This window comes from Antechinus flavipes, chromosome 4, assembly GCF_016432865.1.
Source record: "Antechinus flavipes isolate AdamAnt ecotype Samford, QLD, Australia chromosome 4, AdamAnt_v2, whole genome shotgun sequence".
Taxonomy (NCBI): domain Eukaryota; kingdom Metazoa; phylum Chordata; class Mammalia; order Dasyuromorphia; family Dasyuridae; genus Antechinus; species Antechinus flavipes.
In genome coordinates this window covers 309,965,348-309,991,525 of record NC_067401.1, presented here as the reverse complement: position 1 = coordinate 309,991,525, position 26,178 = coordinate 309,965,348, and the positions used below count along the sequence as shown (strand labels likewise).

The following is a 26,178-nucleotide window of genomic DNA, read 5'->3' as shown; positions in this document are numbered from 1 at the left end:
ATATGTGTATAGCAGTCCTTTTCATGGTGGCAAAATATTGAAATCGAGGGGCTGCCCATCATTAGGGAATGGTTGAACAAGCTGTGGTATATGAATGTAATATAATTTTATTATGCAGTAAGAAATGATACAGGCAGATTTCAAAACAACAACATGGAAATACTTGTTTAAACTGATGCAATGAGAAATGAGAAGAATCATAAAACATTGTATCCAGTATTAGCAACACTGTGTGATGACCAATTATGAATGATAAAGCTCTTCTCAGCAACACAATGATCCAAAACAAGTACAAAGAACTCCTCAAGGAAAATGTGATCCACATTCAGATAAAGAACTGGTGGACTCAGAATACAATCAAAGCATATTTTTTCTGCTTATTTTATTCTTTTTCTTTTTTGTCCCCTTTTTGTTTCTTCTTTTAAAACTGTGATTAATATGGAAATCATGATAGCAAATATATAATCTATATCAAAGTGTTTACCATTTTTGGAAGAAGGGAGGGAAGGCAGGAAGAAGAAAAATCTAGAACTCAAATCTTGTAAAAGTGAATGCTTAAAATTATTTTGACATGTATTTGGTGAAAAATAAAATAAAATAATTTAAAACTTGTGATAACCACGTATTTAAAATCAGCTGGAGTCAGGAATTCAGGTTAAGGGAAAAATCTTCAATCTTTATTCTTTTTGTGGTGAAGGGGGATTGTGATAGCAATATAGGCAGCTGCGACAGGAAGCCAGCCAGCAGAGGTGAAGGGGGATTACAGGTGAAGGGGGGGTGCAATAGCAATGCAAGCAGCTGTGTCAAGAAGCCAGCCAGCAGCCTCTCTTTCAGCTTTCCTTTTCCATTCCCCTGCCTCCACCCACCAAAATCGTCATTTCCTATACAACACATCAGGACTTGCACAAAGAGTGGGCGGGGGCCATTCTTTCTCCAAGCATATATATATATATATATATATATATATAGAGAGAGAGAGAGAGAGAGAGAGAGAGAGAGTATGGTCCAGTTACTATTTAGCCTCATGTGCTTGGGACCTCAGTGCATCAATTCAAGCTTCAGCCCATTACAAAAACTTTTTCTTGTTTGAATGTTTAAAAGAAGGAATTTCTAAGTGCCAAGACACTTTAACATGTATTTTTTTATCCTGGTTCCTCTCTTCTTTAGGATAGAATTTAGGATAGAATCACTTTAGGGTTGGAAGAAACTTTAGAGATCTTTTACCTTATACTTTTTAATAGATAAAGAAATTGAACCCTTAAGGATATTAAATTGTTTGGCTATCACCACAGAGCCAATTACCACATAGAAGCCAAATCCAATGGCCTTTTCTCAATGCTCATTCTTCTTAATCTTTCTGTAGTTTTTGAAACAGTTAATCATCCTCTTCTCCTTGATACTCTTTTCTCTAGATATGTGGGACACCACTCCTTTGATACATCTGACCACTCCTTCTTAGTTTCTTTTGCTATCATTGTAGAGGGTAACTCCATTTCCTAATCTTACAGGCTCAAAATTTAAGTGTGATCTTTGACTTCTCACTCTTTCACCCCTCATATCTAATTTGTTGCCAAGACCTGTCCCATTTACATTTGCAACATCTCTTGATATTGCAACATATCTTGCCCTTATCACTTCATGACTGGATTATTGCAATAGCCTGTTTCAAGTCTCTCCTCTCTCTAATCCATCCTCCATTTAGCCACTAAAGTGATTTTTCCAGAAATACAAGTTTGACCATGTCATCCTCTCCTTCCCCTCAATAAATTCCAGTGACTCCTTATTGCATCTACTACTTTAACTATTCAAAGCTATTCATAATTTATCCCCTCCTAATCTTAGCAGTCTTTTTACACCCTACTTCCAAATAGGTTTTCTTTGATCCAGTAATCCTTGACCCCTTTGCTGTTCCAGAAATAAGACTTTCCATCTCTTGGCTCAAGACATTTTCTCTTTGTATTTTCCAGGTTTAAAATACTCTCCCTCCTCCTCTCAGACTCATCTCCAGCCTCTTTTAAGCGTCAAAAATAATTCTATCATCTAAACTGGAGGCCTTTTCCAACCCCATTTAATTCTAATGCCTTTCCACTCTGATCTACAGCTTATTCAACCTACCTATAGATTGTTTGGCTATTGCCAGTCATCCTTATCTATAACGTGTCACTGGACCCACATGGCTCCAGAGTAGAAAGTGAAGCTGGTGACTTTACCCAGCCCTCACTTAATTCCAATTTATTAACATGATGTCAGGGTTCTCTTCAAGACTGAATGATAAACAATTGATTTCTTATTGTCTCCTCCATTAAATGATGAGCCCCTCAAGACTAGGGACTTTTAAGATCTGTGAAGTGCTTTATCATTTCTATTGATCTTCACAACCCTAATTTTTAATTGTTTTCAGTTGTGGCTAACTCTGCATGACATTTGTAACCCTCCTCCTTTCTTGGAAAGCTACTGAACAGTGGTTTGCTGTTTCCTTCTCCAGCTCATTTTGCAGATAAAGAAACTGAGGCCAGCAGAATTAAGTGACTTTTCCAGGGTCACACAGCTACTAAAGTTTCATTGGCCAAATGTGAACTCAAATTCCAGGCCCAGAACTTTATCCATTGAGCCACCTAATTGCAGTTGATATTATTTTTATTATTTTATAGATGAGGAAACAGCTTGATGGAGGTTCAATGACCTACCCAGAGTTAGTGGCACAGCCACAGCTTCACCTAAGTCTTCTGATCCTATGTCCATTTTCCTTTCCACTAAATCATGTTTCTTTTACCATTTTATAACTTTCTCAAATATTTTTCCAGCATTTATCTCGAAGTAGCCAGATTTTACAAGCCAAATTAGGATAGGGAATGTATGATTTATGTATAAAGATGATTGAGGGAATTAAGGATAAATAGTATGCTAAGTTTACCCAACTTGGGCCTGCTTCAAAGGAGGAGGATCAAAGGAAATAATACCTTGTATATGGCTTTGCTTTACTGCTATTACATTTACAGGTTCAGACTGAATTGTTTTTTCAGCTGCCACTCTAGAAGACAGGGATGTGACTAGTAATTATAAACTTTCTAATATATGCAAGATTCCCTGGAGCAGGTTATATTGGCAGCTAAATAGAAGAGGGTATGTAGGTTGGACTATAATAGCATGGCTTCTTAAACTTTTTCCAACCCTGAGAAATTTTTTCATCCCAAGAAATTTTTACATGATCTTGGTATATAGATATGAAAAATAGCTGATACAAATCAAACACAGACAATAAATCATAATTTCACAACCCCCACATTCAATTACAAGACCCTTTCATAGGGTATGAATCACATATTTTTATATTTATATTTTAATAAACTGGAGAACACAGAACAAATAGTTTTGAAGCTAGGAGGAATCTTAAGAGTTTATTTAGTCCAGTCCTCATTTCTTAGAAGAGGATACTTGGGTTCCTGCAAATAAGTAACTTGCCTAAAAAATAAAGCAACAGTAAGAAATGGAATTTGATGAGATTCGCGATTTATAGCAGGTCCACAGTAAGCGAGAAAGATCTTCGTTTAAACCCTATTTATAAGAGATATTGGCCGTGTAACCCTGAGTAAATCACTTAAAATCTTAGTACTTTAGGCAACTCTCAGACACTTAAAAGATGCAAAGTGTCAACCTACATTGCTAGTTTCCGTTGCCAGGAGTTCAGCTAAAATCACAGAGAGTCTTTTTAAAGCCCGCGGTAGCTGTTGTATAATAAGGGAGATTCTACATTGAGAAGCATGACATGGTCTTACTAGATAGCGCACTGGTTTAAGATCCCAGGAAGACTTAAGAGCAGGTAACACTTTTGAGACCCGCTAGCAGCTTGAATCTGGATTTAAGCAGGATTGCTTAATCTTTCAGTGCTCCTAACAACTAACGTTAAATTGCAGACCTGTGTTGGTAGATGGAGTTTCTTCCTCCGAACTCCCTAAACCATTGGAATCAGAGAATTTCTGGCTCCAGAGTAAACGTCTTTTCCTCCAAGAACATCTTTTATCTTTAATAAATGGGCCCATTTTAAAGGCGAGAAAAAAAAACCACTGCAGGAGTCTAATCCAATCCCGTATCACGTCAAAAAGCCTGGTAACTCAGGAGGGTGGGGAGTTTTGTGTGCATTTACACAAGTTACAGGACTTGTAGGAGGGCAAGTTACAGACCTTGCTTCTGGTACCCAAGGACATTCTGATCCCAGCTCGGGTTTGTAAACAGAAAAGTAAAAGAGAGAGTCAGGGGACGCCAAAGCTGCTCTGGAGGCAATAGGCGAGGGTCCGCAGCAGCGGAGAAGTAGGAAAGAAGAGACTTCAGGGGACCGGAGTTTGGGAAGACTGACCCCTCCACCTCTGTTGCCCAAAGGGCGCGTGGAACGTTAATTACATTAGAAGGCGGAACTTCCTGTCCCGGGAGGTAGGCGGAAGCCGAGTTTAGAGGGTCGCGGAGAGTAGGCGCTGAGAGGGCGGGTCCAAATCGGAAGGTAAGCCTCGACGGCCACAGAAAAGGGGAGGCTCTTGAGTCCGGGGAGAGGGGGCGGAGCACCGAAGGCTGGTTGGAGGAATCCTCAGCGCGGTTCCCCACGGGGTCGGGAAGGTGGGCGGGCTGACGAGTTTATAGCCGAGGCTTTTAACAACTGCTGGAACTGCAAAGGAAGCTTTGGTGGCGGCCAAAGGAGCCATACGAAAGAGACAGAACGTCCACCTGTTCACTCCTGAGAGCGTCCTTCGACTGCCTCGAGCTCTCTCCCCCCGACTAAAGATGGACGGGGCGTCCGCGGCCATAAGTGAAAAGCAATCCCTTCTACCGCCTTCTCAGCAGGAGGGCTTGCAGCCTGACCACCCAAACGAGGGGAACCCCGCTACTTCCCAAGGTAATCCAGAATGCAGGATCCTGGATTGAAAGCTGGAAGAGCACGTAGTACAACTCCTGCATTTTACAGATGAGCAAGTTGAGAGAGGTTACATAATTTTTAAATATAAAATGGAGGATTCAAACTGGATTCCTTGTTCGGTTCTAGTCACTACATCGTGCCCTACTCCTTCTGTAACAGCTGACGTTTATGTACCTGTGTGCCAGGCACTGTACTAAGAGCTTTACAAATATTATTTAAATTGATTCTCACAACAATCCTGGGGTGCTGTTATTCTCTTCATTTTACAGATGAGGAAACTGAGACAAACAGGTTAAGTGACTTGCCCAGAGTCACACAGCTAGTAAGACTCTGAGGCTGAATTTGAATAAACGTCTTCTGAGCCCAGAGGTATATGTGTGTAAATATGTAGAAGTTGCGTGTGTGTATACACACAATACACATATATGTATATATGCACACATATGTGTACACATATGTGTGTATATATACAGATATGCACACATGTGGTTTGTTATCTAATTATAGTGTGTATACATAATCACACATTTATGTATATAGAAGAACAGTGATTTAGGTAAATCACAGGTTGCTGAATGGAATTTAGATTGGAATGGGGAGAACCTTGGGGCAGGCAGACCCATGAGCAGGTTTTATTGCAAAATAATTCAGGCAGGAGGTGATGGTTTGCCCTAAAGTGGTGGCAGTATGAAGAGGAGAGAAGGAAGCATATTGGAGAGGTTTTCCAAAAGTGAAATGTTCAGGTCTTGGCAACAGATTGAATATGAGTGACTGACAGTGAGGAGTCAAGAATGACATCTAGATTACAAGCTGGGGGACTGGGAAAATGCTGTTGTCCTCTATAATGATAGGGAGATGAAGAGGAGATAGAGGGTTTTAGAGAGGAAGAGTGAGTTGTTTTAGATATGTTAAATTTAAAATATCTATTGGACATCCAGTTTGATATGTCTTAAAGACAGAAATAATGAGATTTGAGGTTAGATTAAGGCAGAATGGATAAACTTGAGAGTCATAAATATATTTAAATCCATGAGAGCTGTTGAGATCACTAAGTGAAGTAATATTAAGGGAGAAGAGAAAAAGACTAAAAGATAAGAGACACATTGTTAGAATGTGTTCATTAGATCTAGCAAGAGAGAAAAAGAAGTGGTCATAAAGTAGGACCAGGAGAGAGTGGTGTCCCAAAAACCTAGAGAGAAGAGAGAATTTCAAGGAGAGAATGATCAACAGTGTCAAAGGTTGTAGAGACTGAGGAGATTGAGAATTGGAAAAGGGCAATTATATATGTATAATTTAGCAGTTAAGAGATCATTTGTGACTTTGGAAAGAACAGTTTTGGTGGACTGTTGAGGTGGGATTCTGCTTATAAGAGGTTAAGAGAAAATGAGAGAAAATTAAGGTACTTATTGTAGATACCCTTTCCAAGGAATTAAGCCAAAAGGTTAAAGGAGACAGAATATCATAATGGAAGGACAACATGCGAGGTTTTTGAGGACAGGGAGACATTGGCATGTTTCTAAGCAATAAAGAGGAATTGGAAGAGAGGGAGAGATTGAAAATGTGTACATTATACATATATACATTAGGGATGATAAAGGAGGCAATATGTTGGAGGAGACAAGATGGAATAGAATCTCTAGCAGATAGAGGTGTTAATCTTTGTAAGCAGTAGGACCACCCCTTTGTGTGGGATGGGATGGTTGAAGATAATGGTGACAGAAAGTATATGAGAGACATGAAGTGAGGAAATGAGCACACAAAATGAATGGCTTTTTAAAAAAATTTTTCCTGTAATATATGAATCAAGTTTCTCAGCTGAGAGAATTGGAGAAGAGGAGCCTTGGGAAATTTGAAGAATAAAAATGTTGAAGGAGTCACATGAAGAGTAGGATAGTAAATTAATAAGGCAGGTATAAAATAATTGTCTAGCAGCAATGAGGCCCATTTGATATTGTTTAACATGGAGTTGGGAAGACCTAGGTTCATATCCTTTTTCTGACAATATCTGAGTGACTCAGAACAGCAAGTTACTTCTCTTCATTCTCATTCTCATTTGTAAAATGAGGCATTTGAACTGATAACTCCCTAAGACCCCCTTCCAGCTCTAAGTTTGTGATCATTTGATTTAATTGTGAGTTTTTTCTTTATATCCCACTAAGATTTAATGCTCTCTAATTTTCTTTTACCTATTCCTCTTAGTTACCTCCTCCATGGCTGGGTTTTCCAGTCTCTGTGTCCAGCTTGGTAGCCATTACAAAATGTTCTCTGTGTATATACTTACATGTATGTATGCATATATACATATGTAAATACATAATTACTATAGCATTTTGCTATTCCATTTTGCCTTTATATATGGATATATAATATATATCTATATGTACAGATATAGATATATATGCAGCATGATATAGAGGCTAAAGATTTGGACTTGAAGTTTAGAAGATTTGGGAATCATGGTATGAACAGAATGCTTTCTAAGGTCCCAGCTCTTAATCTGTGAACCTGTAATCTAATTGTCAGAAAGATTTTTCTTTAAATCCAGCTGAGGTATGATGTGATATAATTTCCACCCTTGCTTCTGGTTATTCTTCTAGGGCCAAGCAGAGCACATCTGTTTCCTTGAGCCATCAGAAGAAAAGGGAGGTGAAGATGGGGGATAAGGAATACATGACATAGTTTGAGATGGGCTTCAACCCAAAACCTTGACAGCATTTAATAGTCTTTCAGCAGAATGGAAATAACTAACTTTACCAAAAATAAATATTACACTGTGAGGTGTTCTTCAGAATCTTCCTAACACAATTCAAATGGAAGCGATTCAGATTCAGGTATACTGTCCAGATTTCACAGGCATATGGTGAAGAGGTTTTTTTTCTTGGTGTTAATTGTTAGGCCAAAATTAACACAAGCAGCAGAGAATCAATCCACATTTTGTTGCGTTTCAGCTTTAGAGGTTGCAGTGAGTACACAATCATTTGTGAACAAAAATCTCTTTGTATCAATTCTCCTTCAACTTTAGCCTTGACTTTTAGCCTTTTCAAGTTAAATAATTTATCATCAGTACAGCAGTTGATCTTGATGCTTTATTGGGTCCTCATTGAAAGTGTCTGACACATAGTAGACATTTAATAAATGCCATTTGACTTACTGAATAATTATTGCTTGTGCCTGTACACACATCCCTAATTTCACTGTTCAGCAAAAAGACAGTTCAACAAAATTTCTCAGTTATCGAAACTTGGGTCTTTTCGTAATTTTATCTTGAGAAGAAGTAATCAAAAGCTGTATCAGTACTATTCATATTCAGGAGCATGATTTGATTCCTGAATATCACTTTTAACTCTTATCTTCTTTCCTTGTGCTCTCATTTCTTATCTAATTATGCAAAAACTTAACAAGTAAAAGAAAGAAAGTATCATTGATTTTGGTAAGAGCAAAGGTTAGGAGTCAGAAAAAACTGAGGTCATACTGTATTTGGGACTGGTGAAATATTTGAGTTATTTAATACTTGAGTTATTTACCAAGCTTAGTAAATATTGAGTTGGAATACTTGGAAAGCTGAATTTAGAAAATTAGAACAATTGAGATGAATAGGAGTGCAAAAAAATGGCATTTTCCACAGAAATAGATCTATTTTTTTTGTGAGTCCCAATTGTTACTATTTTTTTTTATTAAAGTTTTTTTATTTTCAAAATATATGCATGGATAATTTTTCAGCATTGACCCTTGCAAAACCTTGTGTTCCAAATTTCCCCTCCCCCCTCCTCTAGATGGGGGTAATCCAATATACGTTAAACATGTTTAATTCTTCTATACATATTTCTACAATTATCATGCTGCACAAGAGAAATCAAGATGGGGGCAGCTAGGTGGCACAGTGAATAGAACACCAGCCCTGAGGTCAGGAAGATCTGAGTTCAAATCTGGTCTTAGAAACTTAACACTTCTTAGCTGTGTGACCCTGGGCAAGTCACTTAACCCCAATTGCATCAGTAAAAAAGGAAAAAAAAAATCAAGATCTGACTATTTTAAAGGAGTCATGATTTAATCTTATGGAAAGTAATAGATATGGAATGAAGAAACTGAAGAGTGGGGAAAATTTTCACATTTTTCAATGTGGCAGAAAAGGTCAAGGAATACTTTCATCACTGAGAAAAGGCCATGCAATTTAGTTAAGAAGTAAGATGTCATTTGTATATATATAACCAACAAGGTGAAAAACTAGACATTTTCTCACTACCCACGAAAGAGGAATTATGCACCAGAGGTAGAATGATTATAGCTGTCTCCACACACCATGAAATTAAGAACCCTAACAAGGTGAGAGTTTTATGAATTAACAATGGAGTAAATCAATTCCTACAGCTCCTTCAGCACCCTTCCCACCACTAGCTTCCAGGATCTTACAGGATACCCAGACACACTTACCAGCTTCTCTTCTAGGATTCATTCACGCAGGCATTTTCCTATTACTGTATTCTCTGAGAGTACATGTCATCTCTGAGTTTCTGGCAGCATTATGTTATGACAAGTAGGGTGGCTTACATTTTTTAAATCTGGTGGTTGATATCTAGAAGTTTATGTTCCTCAATAGCACTACTGAAGTGTACTCTTGTTTACTTAGAACACTGCTCTCCCAACCTCTACTCTTAGAGGAACATATTCTCTCTATAGAAAGGTAGAAAAGATGAAAAAATGATGAAAAGAAATTCCTAAATCTGGGATAAATTTTTCAGTTTATTTTATTATTTTTAGGGGGTGGATAACTTAATTTTGTGTCATATAACATGAACAATAGCATAATTTTCTGATAAATGGAATATCTATCCCTAAAGGAATTGGGACTATGTTTCAAATTTTTATTGAATTAAATTGAATTGAATTGAAAAACAATTATAATTAAATGATAAATGTATTGTGTCACTTTGGCATGTAATCATGATGTGTGTGTAAGTTTAAATCTGATTTCAGAAACTTAATAACTATTTGACCTTAGGTAAGTCATTTAACCCTGTCATCTGTAAAATGAGCTGGAGAAGGAAATGGCAAACTATTCCAGTAACTCTTCTAAGAAAACCCTAGATGGAGTCAAGAAGAATCAGACATGACTGGAAAAACTATTGAACAATAACAGAATCTTGGTTGGGTGATGAATTTGGAGTGCATGAACCTTAAAGAATGATAGGTTAAAGAATGAGTCAGTGAGTCGGCACTAAAAGTGGAGCTTATAGAATTGTAAAGATTAGCTAGTTATGCAGTGTTTCAGGCAGGAATCATATCTCACTGTATCCCAAAAGATGGAGAAAGTGAAAAATGGTTTAAATTGAAAGGTAATTTGTTAATTATAAAATGTATTCCACATGGCATAATGAAAGGGAGGGCAGATTTGGAGAGGGACATTTGGGAAGGGGAATGGGGTGGGCATTTTCAGTGAATGAGAAAGAGGAAACAAGTAATTGGGATTGAGTGGTGGTGTTCATTGATTGTCAGAGTTTCAGTATCATTGATTTGGGAGGGAAGGGAGTGTGCTAATTATTGAGTAATGAGTTCTAGCAAAGTGTCTATGATATGGTTATGATCTGATGAAGTCAAGTAATTAAAAACTTCAAGATAACCTTGTTTCTACACAGCCCTCAACTTCTTGATCAACTAGTTGTGTTCTAGGATTTGTCAGGAAACCCACCTTGTGGCAGGCATGAATAGGACATGGTGTGTTCCCAAGTTGAAAGCTTCAGTAACCCAGGTCTTTTTTAGGACAAATCTGACAACATTGTGGCTCTAGGGCTTCTGGAATCACAACAAGGAAAGGAAGACGGTCTAAGCAAATTGTGGATCTTGGGAATTTCTCTTTCTTCACAGTCCTGCCACCACTGAATAATTACTTGTCATTTTTGCAATACTAGTGGGTGGAAAATGATTATCTTAAAGTTGTTTTGATTTGCAATTCTGTGAGTATTAGATAATTCAAGCATCCTTTCTTGTGCTTTAAAAAAAATTGAATTTAGACCTTTAATAATATCTGTTTATTTTCTTTGACTATATTGGACTTATAAAAGTGTGTCATTTCTTTATAGATTCTAGATGTCAGCTCTTTATTGGCTATATTTATAGCATTTTCTCCCTCAGTCTCTTTTTTGTGTAGGAATCTTCATAGAGACAGTTGCTTTTTATTTTTCAAAATCCTTTACCTTTGTATAATGAAACCCTTCAATTTTGTTTCTAATAATGTCTTAAATTTGTTCATTAAAAGTGCTCTTCTCTGTACCTGAGACAACTATTCCTTTTTTTCTTTAAACTATTAAAAGTGATTTGTAATGATTAACAAAACTAGATCACTGGTCCAAGTACAATTTATTTTTATATTTTGTATGAAGTATTGAACCAAACCCATTTTTTGCCATACAGTATTTAATTTTCCCAGAAGTTTTTTTTTTTTTTTTTCCAACTGAATAATGATTCTATTTCCTAGTATAGCATAAATATATTGGTGGAGAGATGGTGAATGAGATGGGACTAAAGAGAATTTCCTACCCTATAAAATTCTCACAAACTGGTAAGTTGCTAGAGGGAAGAAGGAAGTAGGTCTAGGAAGAACAATGAATATATTAGCAAAGAATTCCTGAAAGAGAATCAATTGGTTCATGTGAAAGATAGAAAGGTGTTCTCTCCCTTTACCTGGGCTGGCTTGAATCCAAGAAATTTGTCTTCATCATATCTAGGAAATTTTATTCACTTCAGGATGTCTCTTCTTAGATTCTGCCCTATAAATAAATTTTAAGTAATACCTAAGGCTAAGTCATATCCAAAGTTACATCACATTTGTGATTTCCCAGGGGAGAAATCATTACTGATTCTCCCCCCTCTTCCTGCCAATTCCCATCAGTCTGTGTTTTGCTTTTCACAGACTGCCCTTTACTACAAATTGTCATTAGTACTGGCAACATTAACCACAGAACAGTTGAAGCCTTTAATATCTTTATATAACAATAGAAATATATAAGAAAGAGGGCAGTTTATACAGAGTTATAGTCAGAGCAGGCCACTGCCTAGTGCAGCAGTCAATCTAAACATTTACTAAGCATCTGTTATATGCGAGGCACGATTTTGAGCACTGGGGATACTAAAAAGGCAAAAAACAAGATTTTTGCCCTTCAGGAGCTAAAAATAATGAAGGAGACAGTAAAAAGATATATACAAACAAGCTATCTACAGGATAATTTGGAAATAATTAAGAGGAGTTGAGAAAGGCTTCCTGTAGAAGAAGGGTTTTGTTGTTTGTCTTTTGTTCTCGAAAAGGACCTTGACTCTAGGAAGGTGATCTGTGATGCTATTGAGTTGGATTTAATCAAGGTAGGACTCTGCAAAGTCACCAGCCTTACTTTCTCCAGCCAGAGTCCAACAATAGAATAGCAGCAATATCAGAGGAGAAAAGAATCAGTATCCAAGATAATGTTGGGAAGTAGAGAGTTTTGGGGGGAAGGGGAAGAACTGTAAGGAAACATAATAATGTAATAGTTATCCCTTCCATATTGCAATTTGCCTCATCAGTTTTGATATGTCATGAATTGGCTTAAGAAATTAAACAGGCTTCTTGTGCAACATAATCAATGTGGAAATATATATAAAAGAATTGCACATGTTTAATATATATTGGATTTCTTGCTGTTGAGGGAAGAGATAAAAATTTGGGACAAGATTTTGCAAGAGTGAATGTTGAAAACTATTTTTGTATATATTTTGAAAATAAAAAGCCATTAAAAAAAGAAATCAGGAATTTAGGGGGAGCTTTGCAGAAATTGCAGAAGACTCAAGAACATAGTAGATGATACAGAAGTTTGAAACCTCAGAAATACATAAAATATATGTGTAGTATTGTATAATATCAAAGGTACTGTAAACAAAACATAAAAGAAAAAAAATTCAGACTTCTTCTCTGGTACAAAGGGAGGGCCAAAAAATTTTATTTACATTTTCCAGATCATGGGAGTGCTATGCCCATATCCCCTGAGATAGGAAGTGATAACTATATAAGGAAAAGAAAAAGTGGGAACATGTATTACCTTTTATAGTGTATATAGTCTGGCTCACTCATAGACAGAGGTGTTTTATTTGTCCCAGAATTCTTTCACACTCTGAGGAGTTAATATAATGCATTTTGCATTTTAATTGCTTTGACTCGACTCGGGGTCCAGTTAGCTCTTTTTGCCCCATTGTTAAGGGGGCAGTGACTAGACACCAGTTCCTTTTAATTGCTTAACCTTCCCACTCCAACGCAGGGGCCTGCTCTCTTTTTTCCTAAATAACATTGGTCACACACATCAAGTTCACATCCACATGTAGCATGATTCAGGGATGTGTCAGTTGAGGCCTTGTCTCAGCTACCATTGGGCTGGAATGTCAAAGTTTATTCTTAAAGATTTTTCTTTATTTACTCTTGGGGTAGCAATGCTGTACTGGCTCTGAAACTTAAGTACCTGGATTTTGGAACATAGGATCCTAAGATGTCTCTTACCTTTTGAAACTTACTGGGCTGTAGGGAGATCCACTCCTTTCACCTGGATCATGTCCCAAGTAAAATTCAACAAAGGTAGACTAAGACACATTATCTTTGAGCGAGATAACATTTTATTAACTAATTATTAACTAATACTAGTAAGAATGAATCAACGATTCTCTCTCAGCATAAACCAAAGCCCCTAGATGAAGACAACTCATTTTTTAAGGGTAGAACAAAGGTAATGTCATGACATTAAGGAAGAGATGATTGGTTACATAGTTGAGGGAAGGGAAATAGTATTGGTTAAAAGTTAGAAATGAGGGGCCAGCAACAGCCCCTCTCATTCCCTCCCGAGACTAAGAAAAAAATCCTTGTTTGAGTCCACCTGCAAGGTTAAGCAATAGTAGGCTAGACTTTTTGGATGGCAAATCTTGAAGGATAGCTTGGTGATATAAAGATACTAGACCAGACTCCCTGGTATCTCTCTGCATCCCCCAAAGATAGCATATTTCCTTGAGGCAGGAATAGAATAATGATTTACAAGAGAACTGGATTTCTAAACTTAGCTGAATTTCTACACTAAGTTCAGAGATCAGGAAATATGACTTAGGCAGTTACAGGACACAACAAATTGACTGTAAATAGGATCAATAAAATATGATACCGAACTAATTTAATCTTCTCAATCAGAAAGGAACAGAAAGGCCAAGAACTACAAGACCTTAGAGGGGAGAGAGAATCTCTTGGCAATCTCAGAAGTTGTGAGATAAAGGGTCACTGAAGACTCCCCCTTTTAGCCCCCAAGAGTAAATGAGGCAAGATAGGGAATGACTAGTTCATTTTTGAATGCTTCTGTATACATTTAAGAACCTTCACTTTACAATGTACATGTCATGATTCTTTGAGAAACAATTCCTTAACTTCTATGTTAAGAGATGCTATCCCAGGTGCTCTTCATATATGCTACATATCCTATAGTCCTCTAACTTGGAGTCACAGGAGAGGTTGGGTCATCTCACTAAAAGTAGTTTGATCAGCATAGAACCTTAATGGTCCTAGTCTCCTTCTGGGATCAACTGCATCATTATCCAGAGCAGCAATAATATACCTGCATCAGAATGTTTTAGAGCAGAGATTCCACAGACACCCTCTCCCCTGCAAAGGATCTGTACATAAATTTTAGGAAGGTTCTTGAATTTGATATACATAAAATAATTCTTTTCCTTTGTAACCTTGTATATTTTATTCATTTAAAAACATTATTTTGAAAAGGGTTCTAGGATTTGTCAGGAAACCCACCTTGTGGCAGGCATGAATAGGACATGGTGTGTTCCCAAGTTGAAAGCTTCAGTAACCCAGGTCTTTTTTAGGACAAATCTGACAACATTGTGGCTCTAGGGCTTCTGGAATCACAACAAGGAAAGGAAGACGGTCTAAGCAAATTGTGGATCTTGGGAATTTCTCTTTCTTCACAGTCCTGCCACCACTGAATAATTACTTGTCATTTTTGCAATACTAGTGGGTGGAAAATGATTATCTTAAAGTTGTTTTGATTTGCAATTCTGTGAGTATTAGATAATTCAAGCATCCTTTCTTGTGCTTTAAAAAAAATTGAATTTAGACCTTTAATAATATCTGTTTATTTTCTTTAACTATATTGGCCTTATAAAAGTGTGTCATTTCTTTATAGATTCTAGATGTCAGCTCTTTATTGGCTATATTTATAGCATTTTCTCCCTTAGTCTCTTTTTTGTGTAGGAATCTTCATAGAGACAGTTGCTTTTTATTTTTCAAAATCCTTTACCTTTGTATAATGAAACCCTTCAATTTTGTTTCTAATAATGTCTTAAATTTGTTCATTAAAAGTGCTCTTCTCTGTACCTGAGACAACTATTCCTTTTTTTCTTTAAACTATTAAAAGTGATTTGTAATGATTAACAAAACTAGATCACTGGTCCAAGTACAATTTATTTTTATATTTTGTATGAAGTATTGAACCAAACCCATTTTTTGCCATACAGTATTTAATTTTCCCAGAAGTTTTTTTTTTTTCCAACTGAATAATGATTCTATTTCCTAGTATAGCATAAATATATTGGTGGAGAGATGGTGAATGAGATGGGACTAAAGAGAATTTCCTACCCTATAAAATTCTCACAAACTGGTAAGTTGCTAGAGGGAAGAAGGAAGTAGGTCTAGGAAGAACAATGAATATATTAGCAAAGAATTCCTGAAAGAGAATCAATTGGTTCATGTGAAAGATAGAAAGGTGTTCTCTCCCTTTACCTGGGCTGGCTTGAATCCAAGGAATTTGTCTTCATCATATCTAGGAAATTTTATTCACTTCAGGATGTCTCTTCTTAGATTCTGCCCTATAAATAAATTTTAAGAAATACCTAAGGCTAAGTCATATCCAAAGTTACATCACATTTGTGATTTCCCAGGGGAGAAATCATTACTGATTCTCCCCCCTCTTCCTGCCAATTCCCATCAGTCTGTGTTTTGCTTTTCACAGACTGCCCTTTACTACAAATTGTCATTAGTACTGGCAACATTAACCACAGAGCAGTTGAAGCCTTTAATATCTTTATATAACAATAGAAATATATAAGAAAGAGGGCAGTTTATACAGAGTTATAGTCAGAGCAGGCCACTGCCTAGTGCAGCAGTCAATCTAAACATTTACTAAGCATCTGTTATATGCGAGGCACGATTTTGAGCACTGGGGATACTAAAAAGGCAAAAAACAAGATTTTTGCCCTTCAGGAGCTAAAAATAATGAAGGAGACAGTAAAAAGATATATACAAACAAGCTATCTACAGGATAATTTGGAAATAATTAAGAGGAGTTGAGAAAGGCTTCCTGTAGAAGATGGGTTTTGTTGTTTGTCTTTTGTTGTTTGTCTTTTGTTCTCGAAAAGGACCTTGACTCTAGGAAGGTGATCTGTGATGCTATTGAGTTGGATTTAATCAAGGTAGGACTCTGCAAAGTCACCAGCCTTACTTTCTCCAGCCAGAGTCCAACAATAGAATAGCAGCAATATCAGAGGAGAAAAGAATCAGTATCCAAGATAATGTTGGGAAGTAGAGAGGTTTGGGGGGAAGGGGAAGAACTGTAAGGAAACATAATAATGTAATAGTTATCCCTTCCATATTGCAATTTGCCTCATCAGTTTTGATATGTCATGAATTGGCTTAAGAAATTAAACAGGCTTCTTGTGCAACATAATCAATGTGGAAATATATATAAAAGAATTGCACATGTTTAATATATATTGGATTTCTTGCTGTTGAGGGAAGAGATAAAAATTTGGGACAAGATTTTGCAAGAGTGAATGTTGAAAACTATTTTTGTATATATTTTGAAAATAAAAAGCCATTAAAAAAAGAAATCAGGAATTTAGGGGGAGCTTTGCAGAAATTGCAGAAGACTCAAGAACATAGTAGATGATACAGAAGTTTGAAACCTCAGAAATACATAAAATATATGTGTAGTATTGTATAATATCAAAGGTACTGTAAACAAAACATAAAAGAAAAAAAATTCAGACTTCTTCTCTGGTACAAAGGGAGGGCCAAAAAATTTTATTTACATTTTCCAGATCATGGGAGTGCTATGCCCATATCCCCTGAGATAGGAAGTGATAACTATATAAGGAAAAGAAAAAGTGGGAACATGTATTACCTTTTATAGTGTATATAGTCTGGCTCACTCATAGACAGAGGTGTTTTATTTGTCCCAGAATTCTTTCACACTCTGAGGAGTTAATATAATGCATTTTGCATTTTAATTGCTTTGACTCGACTCGGGGTCCAGTTAGCTCTTTTTGCCCCATTGTTAAGGGGGCAGTGACTAGACACCAGTTCCTTTTAATTGCTTAACCTTTCCACTCCAACGCAGGGGCCTGCTCTCTTTTTTCCTAAATAACATTGGTCACACACATCAAGTTCACATCCACATGTAGCATGATTCAGGGATGTGTCAGTTGAGGCCTTGTCTCAGCTACCATTGGGCTGGAATGTCAAAGTTTATTCTTAAAGATTCTTCTTTATTTACTCTTGGGGTAGCAATGCTGTACTGGCTCTGAAACTTAAGTACTTGGATTTTGGAACATAGGATCCTAAGATAGTCTCTTACCTTTTGAAACTTACTGGGCTGTAGGGAGATCCACTCCTTTCACCTGGATCATGTCCCAAGTAAAATTCAACAAAGGTAGACTGAGACACATTATCTTTGAGCGAGATAACATTTTATTAACTAATTATTAACTAATACTAGTAAAAATGAATCAACGATTCTCTCTCAGCATAAACCAAAGCCCCTAGATGAAGACAACTCATTTTTTAAGGGTAGAACAAAGGTAATGTCATGACATTAAGGAAGAGATGATTGGTTACATAGTTGAGGGAAGGGAAATAGTATTGGTTAAAAGTTAGAAATGAGGGGCCAGCAACAGCCCCTCTCATTCCCTCCCGAGACTAAGAAAAAAATCCTTGTTTGAGTCCACCTGCAAGGTTAAGCAATAGTAGGCTAGACTTTTTGAATGGCAAATCTTGAAGGATAGCTTGGTGATATAAAGACACTAGACCAGACTCCCTGGTATCTCTCTGCATCCCCCAAAGATAGCATATTTCCTTGAGGCAGGAATAGAATAATGATTTGCAAGAGAACTGGATTTCTAAACTTAGCTGAATTTCTACACTAAGTTCAGAGATCAGGAAATATGACTTAGGCAGTTACAGGACACAACAAATTGACTGTAAATAGGATCAATAAAATATGATACCGAACTAATTTAATCTTCTCAATCAGAAAGGAACAGAAAGGCCAAGAACTACAAGACCTTAGAGGGGAGAGAGAATCTCTTGGCAATCTCAGAAGTTGTGAGGTAAAGGGTCACTGAAGACTCCCCCTTTTAGCCCCCAAGAGTAAATGAGGCAAGATAGGGAATGACTAGTTCATTTTTTAATGCTTCTGTATACATTTAAGAACCTTCACTTTACAATGTACATGTCATGATTCTTTGAGAAACAATTCCTTAACTTCTATGTTAAGAGATGCTATCCCAGGTGCTCTTCATATATGCTACATATCCTATAGTCCTCTAACTTGGAGTCACAGGAGAGGTTGGATCATCTCACTAAAAGTAGTTTGATCAGCATAGAACCTTAATGGTCCTAGTCTCCTTCTGGGATCAACTGCATCATTATCCAGAGCAGCAATAATATACCTGCATCAGAATGTTTTAGAGCAGAGATTCCACAGACACCCTCTCCCCTGCAAAGGATCTGTACATAAATTTTAGGAAGGTTCTTGAATTTGATATACATAAAATAATTCTTTTCCTTTGTAACCTTGTATATTTTATTCATTTAAAAACATTATTTTGAAAAGGGTTCTATGATCTTCACCAGGCTGTTAAAGAGCTCCATAAGACAAAAAAGGTTACTCTGGTATTAGTGTTTGTAAAGAAAAACAGAGGATTACAAATCTAAAGGCCTATTTAAGTGCTCAACTGCACCAAGATGAAGGATAGAATATTATTTAAGACACAGTATATTTATATTACTCTCTCTTTTCCAGACTCAAAGATCATAACCCTTGTTACTTCTAATATGTTATCATTAAATCAAAGTTTGTTTATTTTTAAAGTGTCCTTGATGAAATTTGTGAGCCATTCTAATCTTTGTGAAAAGGATTAGAAACTACTTTTACTAGTATCACATTTATAAATAATTTCAGCAGGCAACAAGCTTTTTTGATGTTTTTTCTTAAATTTGTTCATGAAATCTGGAAGCCTCTTTGGGGGCTGCATGGCTATATACAGATTATGGCAACCTTTTTGTGTTTGTTGTGTTGTTTGGGTGTGTCTGACTTCATGACTATTATTTGGAATTTTCTTTTTTTAAAAATTATTTTATTTAAAACAAAACAAAACAGAAGATTGTCATGTGCCCAGCACAACATCAGGGAAGATTCAAAATATATAACAATAAATGACCAGTTCAAGAAGGGATATATAATATTAGAAGAAATCTTTTCTCCCTCTAGATTGTTCTTTTGTTCTCTGCTGTACACTTTTTTTTTTTTTAGTTTATTTTTTCCCCTTTCATTCTCTCTTCCCACCTCCCTCAAGCAAGCTATAGTTAAGCAAGGATATATTTATACATATATAAATTATATACACATATATATTTACACACACACACACACACACACACACACACCTTTCCCATCCTTGCCAACTCATTGCTTTAATTCTATTCCTTAATTTACTTTGCTATTACTTAACTATCCCCTACTCATGGATACTTCCCTTGTCTTCTTCCCCTACTCTTTGCTTCCCCCTCTACCCATCCTTTACCCCTTATTTCTTTATAGATTTTGGAGGGTGCTAAACTCCTCATCGTATTTATGTAATGCCTACTCTATTTAACCCATTCCTGAAGTGAGTAGGTTTTTAGAACTATGAGCCCTCCTCCCCCCCTTTAATGCCTCTGATGTTTTCTCTGCACCTCATTTGGATAACATAATTACTATTTTTACCTTACCTTTGCCCCAATCTTTCTTTTGAGTTATTGCTCATATCAATCTTAAACATATGGTATACATTTCCATGTGAGAAACATAAGCAATTTGTCCATATTAAGTTCCTTGAAATTGATCTTTGCTATTGGCTCTTACATGTTAAATTCTCTATTGAGTTCAGGTTTGGTTGATAGTTCTGAAAATCTGCAAGTTTAGTTTTGAATGAAGTTTTCTTCATTCAATATTATGGATAATTTTGCTGGATATGATATTTTTGGTACAAGCCTAGTTCTTTTGATTGCCAGTATATATGATTTCATGACCTGTGGTCTTTTCTGTCTGTTGATAAGTCCTGTACAATTCTAGTTGTAGTTCCAGGGTATTTGAATTGTTTTTTTCTTGTTTCTTGTAAAATTTTCTCTTTGATCTGGGGTTTTCAGAATTTGGCAATAATATATCTGTGTATTTTCCACAAAATATCTCTTTGAGATGGTGATTGATGGATTTTTTTTCTCTTTCTATTTTCCACTTTTGTTCTATCACTCTAGTAAAATTTTCTTGGATTATTTCTTCCATTATTTTGTGAAGGCTTTTTTTTTTGGTCACATCTTTCAGGTAGTCTAATTCTTATATTTTTTCTTTTTGATCTGTTTTCTAGATCTATTGTTTTTCTTATATTTCACCTTCTGTCATTTGGATCACACAGGTAATATGTATCTGAGATTGGATTTGAACTCAGGTCCTCCTGACTCTAGGCTAGCACTTTATCCTGACACTTAGCTGCCCCATAATAAATACCCATTCCTTTTTGTGTAATTATTTATTAAATATATGCTATTAACTTCTCCACTACAGCACTTTAACAAATATATACCTTTTACTAGAAAGGATTTAAGTTTGTGTTGTGACCTTTATAGTCTCATGTTTTCTATCTTTTCTTAACTTTTTCTGGAACTCTCATAATGGAGACTTCTTTAAAACTATAGAAAACCACATTGGAAATTCACTTGATCATTCTGAAATTCTTCCTCCACCAGTAAAAGCCACACACATATCTTTTTACATCATTTATCTTTTAAACCAATAGCAGACATCCCAAAGAATGAAGAGGATAAGAATCATTAGAGCATTTATGATGTGAAGATTTGTATATCAACAAGAGGGTTCACCCTAAAAATTTGTTGCCAGATTGAAGGGGATTTCTGAAACTATGGAAAACATGGTTTTGTGATCTTAATAGTAAAATATGATGACTAATACAACACTAGGATATTCCTTTACTTTATCATATATCTTATAGTCTAATAATGAATGTATTGTAATTGAAGTAATATAAGTTACTTTTTTATAGGGAACTAGATTATGTATTTTTGAGTTATCAAATTGTAAGTATAGGAGAGAAAAGAGGAAATTCTTTGTTGGGAAGGCCAAGAAGGTATTGCTGCTACCAACAGTATGTGCAAGTATCGGGATGTGTCCTTGAAAAAATACAAAATTCCATCCCCAGGACATTGTGATATTAACAGTCAAATAAAAGGTATTAGTATAATTGGGTTTCATACCACATTTTATTCTTTTTTTTTTTTTAATCCTTAGAAATGGCTGCTTCTATTTTGAAGACTTCAACTCTTTCTGTAAGGAAAAAACTATTCCAACAAACTGGCTTTCCACTATACAGCACTTCTCATGGTTTTCATGAGGAAGATGTCAGAAAGAAACTTCAGCAATTTACTGGTGGATCTGTTGACCTTCACAAAGAAGATGATGGCATTGGCATTCTCACTCTTAACAATCCAAGTAAAAAGAATGCATTCTCAGGTATTAATGATTCCCCGCTGTGCCCACCACCCCCAGACTTGTTGAAGAGTAATGGAAGAATTTGAGGTACCACATTCAAATAGAAAGAGCACTACTGGTTTTAGAGTCACTGAACCACAGTTTAAATTCTGCCTCTGTTACTACCTATGTAACTTTAAGATCTTCTTCTTCTTCATATGCATATGCATTTCTTCATATGCAAAATGAAAAAGTTAGACTAAATGAAGTTCCCTTTCTTTAACTCTACCTTTATAGTCTTATGATCTAATAAATAAGTGCCAATCAGTTGATTGAATGATCCAACCTTATACCATGTTTTTTGAGCTTTTCTTACATTGGTTCTGATAAACACATTATACTCCAAAATCAATGACATACAAATGGTTACCCATTTTGTGGGGTTGTTTTTCCATGATGATTTTTTTAAAAACTTACATTGGCTTCTTTGTATCATGGAATATATTTCAGAACTGATTTTGCATACTTTAAATTTGTGTATGTTGAGGGAATGAAAAGTCATGTTAATAGACTGTAATAGACTAAGAAAAACATAATAGAAAAAGTGAGTCTATAGCAAAAGAACCACATTATACTTTTGGGGGCAAGAAGAGATGATTCTAATATCTTCTGTTCTGAATGATATACTTTTCTGCTTTGCATTTGCTGGTTGATTTAGTCATATATATTTTGATCAAATGTTTATTTCATTTCAACTATCAAAATATAACAACCCTTAAGAGCAGAAGTTGTATTCATAGGATGTTAGATTTAGAAATGGAAAGGAACTTAGAGACTATCTAGTTTAATTATTTTACATATAAAAAAGTTGAGGCCCAGAGAGGTTAAGTGAATTGTCCAAGATCACAAAGGTATTGACAAATCCAGTACATAACTTAGGCTATGTCCACTTTAATTTTTTTAAATTCCTTCATCCTTTGCAAAGAATAGGGGAATAGAGGAACTTATATTGGGACTTTAGAGGCCATCTAATTCAACTTCCTCATTTTATAAGTGAAGAAAGAAACTAAGTCTCAGATAGGTTAATTGACTTTTTGCTGGTCACTAATGCCATAGAAAGGATTTAAACTGAAATTTTCTGGACTCCATGTACACTATTCTATATATTATATCATACTAAGAACCTATATAGAAATATTCATTCTTAGGAAAAATTCAGTGAATATCTGTTCTGACTGATTTTTAACTGTAAGATAAAATTTTAGTCAACAAAAAGAAAACTTCCAATATTTCAGTGGAATAAAGTGAACTAATCAAGCAGAGAGAGTCAACATCCTTGATGTAGTATAACCTGGTAGTGGTAGAAAAAGTAATAAGAGAAAATAGCCAGCATATATTCTGATCTTGAAAGGTGGCTTACATTCTAATGGAAGAGTTTATAATTTAATGGATTAAGTAATGGCCAGAGTAAACTTTGGTATGTTTTAATCCAAATCTCTGTCTTAATTTATCACTGTGTTAAAATCTTTTTTGGTTTCTAAAGCAGTCTCTTCGGAAAGAAAACATGAGAATTATCACACTGAGAACACTGTGAACTTGAAAAGTTACCAAAAATGTTAGCATAAGCATATCCAAAAGATAAACATTAGAAAATCTTTTTTTTTTTAAGAAGTTTTAATTTTTTCCTCGTTCTACAATTCCCTTTACGTTCCTTTAGAGACGAAGGAAGAAGTTTTGGTCTAATTGAATCTTCTCCTTAGCTTAGTTTCTGTTTTCAACCACTTCCTTAAACATAATCTTTCCCTTTTATGAATGAACATTGTGTTAATGCTCAGCTCAGCTTAATACTTAAATCATATGCTGCCTTGCTTTGTTTTGTAACTGTTTCACATGATATATAAGTTACATTAAGGCTTTTGTGTTTTTTCTAGTTTCCCCAAAATCCAGTGCTATGTACATAGACAATAGAGACCTGGAATGTACTTACTGACCTTGGAGTCTTTGTTTCTATTTTCCTAGTTTTTTTTTTTTTCTTTTCAATAACAGGAGTTATGATGCTACAGCTTCTGGAGAAGGTGATTGAACTAGAAAACTGGAAAGAAGGAAAAGGTCTTATTGTCTGTGGGGCAAAAAACACTTTTTGCTCAGGATCTGATTTGAATGCTGTAAAAAGTCTAGGAACCTCAAAGGTCAGTGGTCATGTAAATTTCTACATCTTGCTATACCTGTTGAAACATAAGATCATTGATTTGGCACTAGAATAAAAAATATAGTCTGTCATTTTACATTTCAGAAAATTGATTTACAGAGGTAAGTGCTTTGTCCAGAGTTACAAAGTAGCAAGAGATAGAGGCAGAATTTGAACCCAGATCCTCAGACTTCAAAACCAGCACACTTCTCACTCTTGGCTTAAATTTTCTTCCTTAAATTCTTCCTTTAGGAGGGAATTAGTATTGTTCATTATGTTATATTTCTAAGGCTTTTAAGAAGGCAATTCCTGATTAATCTCTTTTTTCAGAAATTTATATTTTACCTTGAATGATGAGAGACTGATATAAGGGAAACAAGCAGCTTTTTAGAGAGTTCATCAAAAGTTACAGGGTTCAATAATAGAACACATTCTTCAACTGACTTTATCCTGTCCTTGCTTATGTAAGGATAATAAGATTTAAGTACTTGATTATTGGGTTTCTAGGTTTATTTGTTCTTATATATTCCTCTAGAAACTGTTTAAAGTATTTGTTTCATTTTTTCAAATATTTAATTAGAAACTAGCATAAGTAGTGGGAAGTCTTAAAAGGAGTATAGTTAGCCTTTAAAGAGGCAGCAAAAAGTATGAACTATTTAGGAGATAGGACTTCTGTAAATATCAATAAGGGATTGTTTCTTTCCTTAGTTACCCAAGGACAACTACTTTCATCATCTACCCTCTTTAATTCTCCTAGCCTTACTTCACTTGCATTCATCCTCTTTTCCTTAAAGGAATAATGATTGGTAGTTATTTGTCTATCATCAACATAAATATGATGTGTTTTGTATGCATATTATATATGAAGGAGGAGTCAGTAGTGTTCTTTCCACTTTATTGTGGTACCTCATATTCTTCCTTTAATTTCATCTAGTGGGGGGAAGTCACTAATATCTGAGAACATATTCATTTTACATGGGTTTGTTAAGAATGAGAATGCTGATGCTACCATCTTCCTTTTGAAGATCAATGGATCTTCCAGTAGACTACAAAAGTTTCTTTTTGCTTTCTTGTTTATGAAAACTATTAGAAGTGCCTTAGATTGGGAAGGCAGTTTAGTGTAGTAGTACAAAAAGAATTGAAAGCTTCAAAAAAAGAAGTTATTTCACGGGTTCTCAAGCTGCATCCACCAGGGTCAGAGGGAATATGGTGGTCCATGAAGGTAGTGGCAGTAGTTTGGCTTTCCCAGCTTTACAGATATAGCATTCTGCAAACTTTGAAGTGCCATGTAAATATAAATTGTCTTTGTTATTATTGTTTTTCAACACCTCTCATTCAGCATGGTATTTGTTTATGTTTAAGTAAATGGATCAGTGAACTAGTAGACTAAGGACAATGGTTCTCATTCTACTCAATTAGCTCTGTGACTTTAGGCAAGTCACCTAACTTTCTGCTTGCTTGTCTCTAAAATGAGATCACTGAGATGTGACCTTATTGAAATGTGAGAATAAAATGAAATAATAGTTTAGAAAATATTTTATAATCAAACTCTTGATTCTTTTAAAAATATTTTTTATTGGGGCAGCTAGTAGTCTCAGTAGATAGAGCACTGACCCTGGAGTCAGAAGTACCTAAGTTCAAATCCAGACTCTGACCTCTTACTGTGTAAGATTGGGCAATTCACTTAACCTTGATTGCTTTCCCTCTTCTTGTGGTGAGCTTTTTCTTCTCAAAATGCAGCCAGGTGATAAAAGTTCAGATCTTTTATTATCCCAATATAGCCCGGTTAGCTTAGAGGCCTATCTCTCTGCTTGGTTCCAAGAGCTCCCTCCGAATGTCACCAAATCCAAAGGTCTGGTCCTTCAGCCTCTGCCTCTGCTTTCTTCAGCCTCCAGCCAGCTCTAGTCTTCATGTCATTCCGGTGAAATCTCGACTTGTAGCGTCTTCCTCTCTGAAGAACACTTCTGCCACCAGCCAGCCAAGTGGAAAATATTCTGCCTTGCCTCGGAGAGAGGGCTTCTGGCGTAACTCTACTCAAATCTGACCGAGAGCTTCTGTCTGTTTCTTTTATCCAAGAGGGAGGAATTGTGGGATACGAGATCTTATGATCTAATAAATAAGTGCCAATCAGTTGATTGAATGATCCAACCTTATACCATGTTTTTTGAGCTTTTCTTACATTGGTTCTGATAAACACATTATACTCCAAAATCAATGACATACAAATGGTTACCCATTTTGTGGGGTTGTTTTTCCATGATGATTTTCCATTGGCTTCT

General features: G+C 35.8%; 1 protein-coding gene across 3 annotated transcripts in view; it reads left to right on the top strand.

The window, feature by feature from the left end:
• The first annotated feature begins 4,087 nt into the window (after positions 1–4,087).
• Positions 4,088–26,178, top strand: part of ECHDC1 (ethylmalonyl-CoA decarboxylase 1) — a 61,119-nt gene continuing 39,028 nt past the window's right edge. Inside the window, exons 1-3 of one of the 3 annotated variants that reach the window (XM_051997711.1) lie at positions 4,088–4,495; positions 21,532–21,753; positions 23,758–23,900. In XM_051997711.1, the coding sequence (XP_051853671.1) occupies positions 21,534–21,753; positions 23,758–23,900 (363 nt within the window). In that variant the 5' untranslated portion in view covers positions 4,088–4,495; positions 21,532–21,533. The other 2 variants (XM_051997712.1, XM_051997710.1) reach the window with 2 other exon arrangements.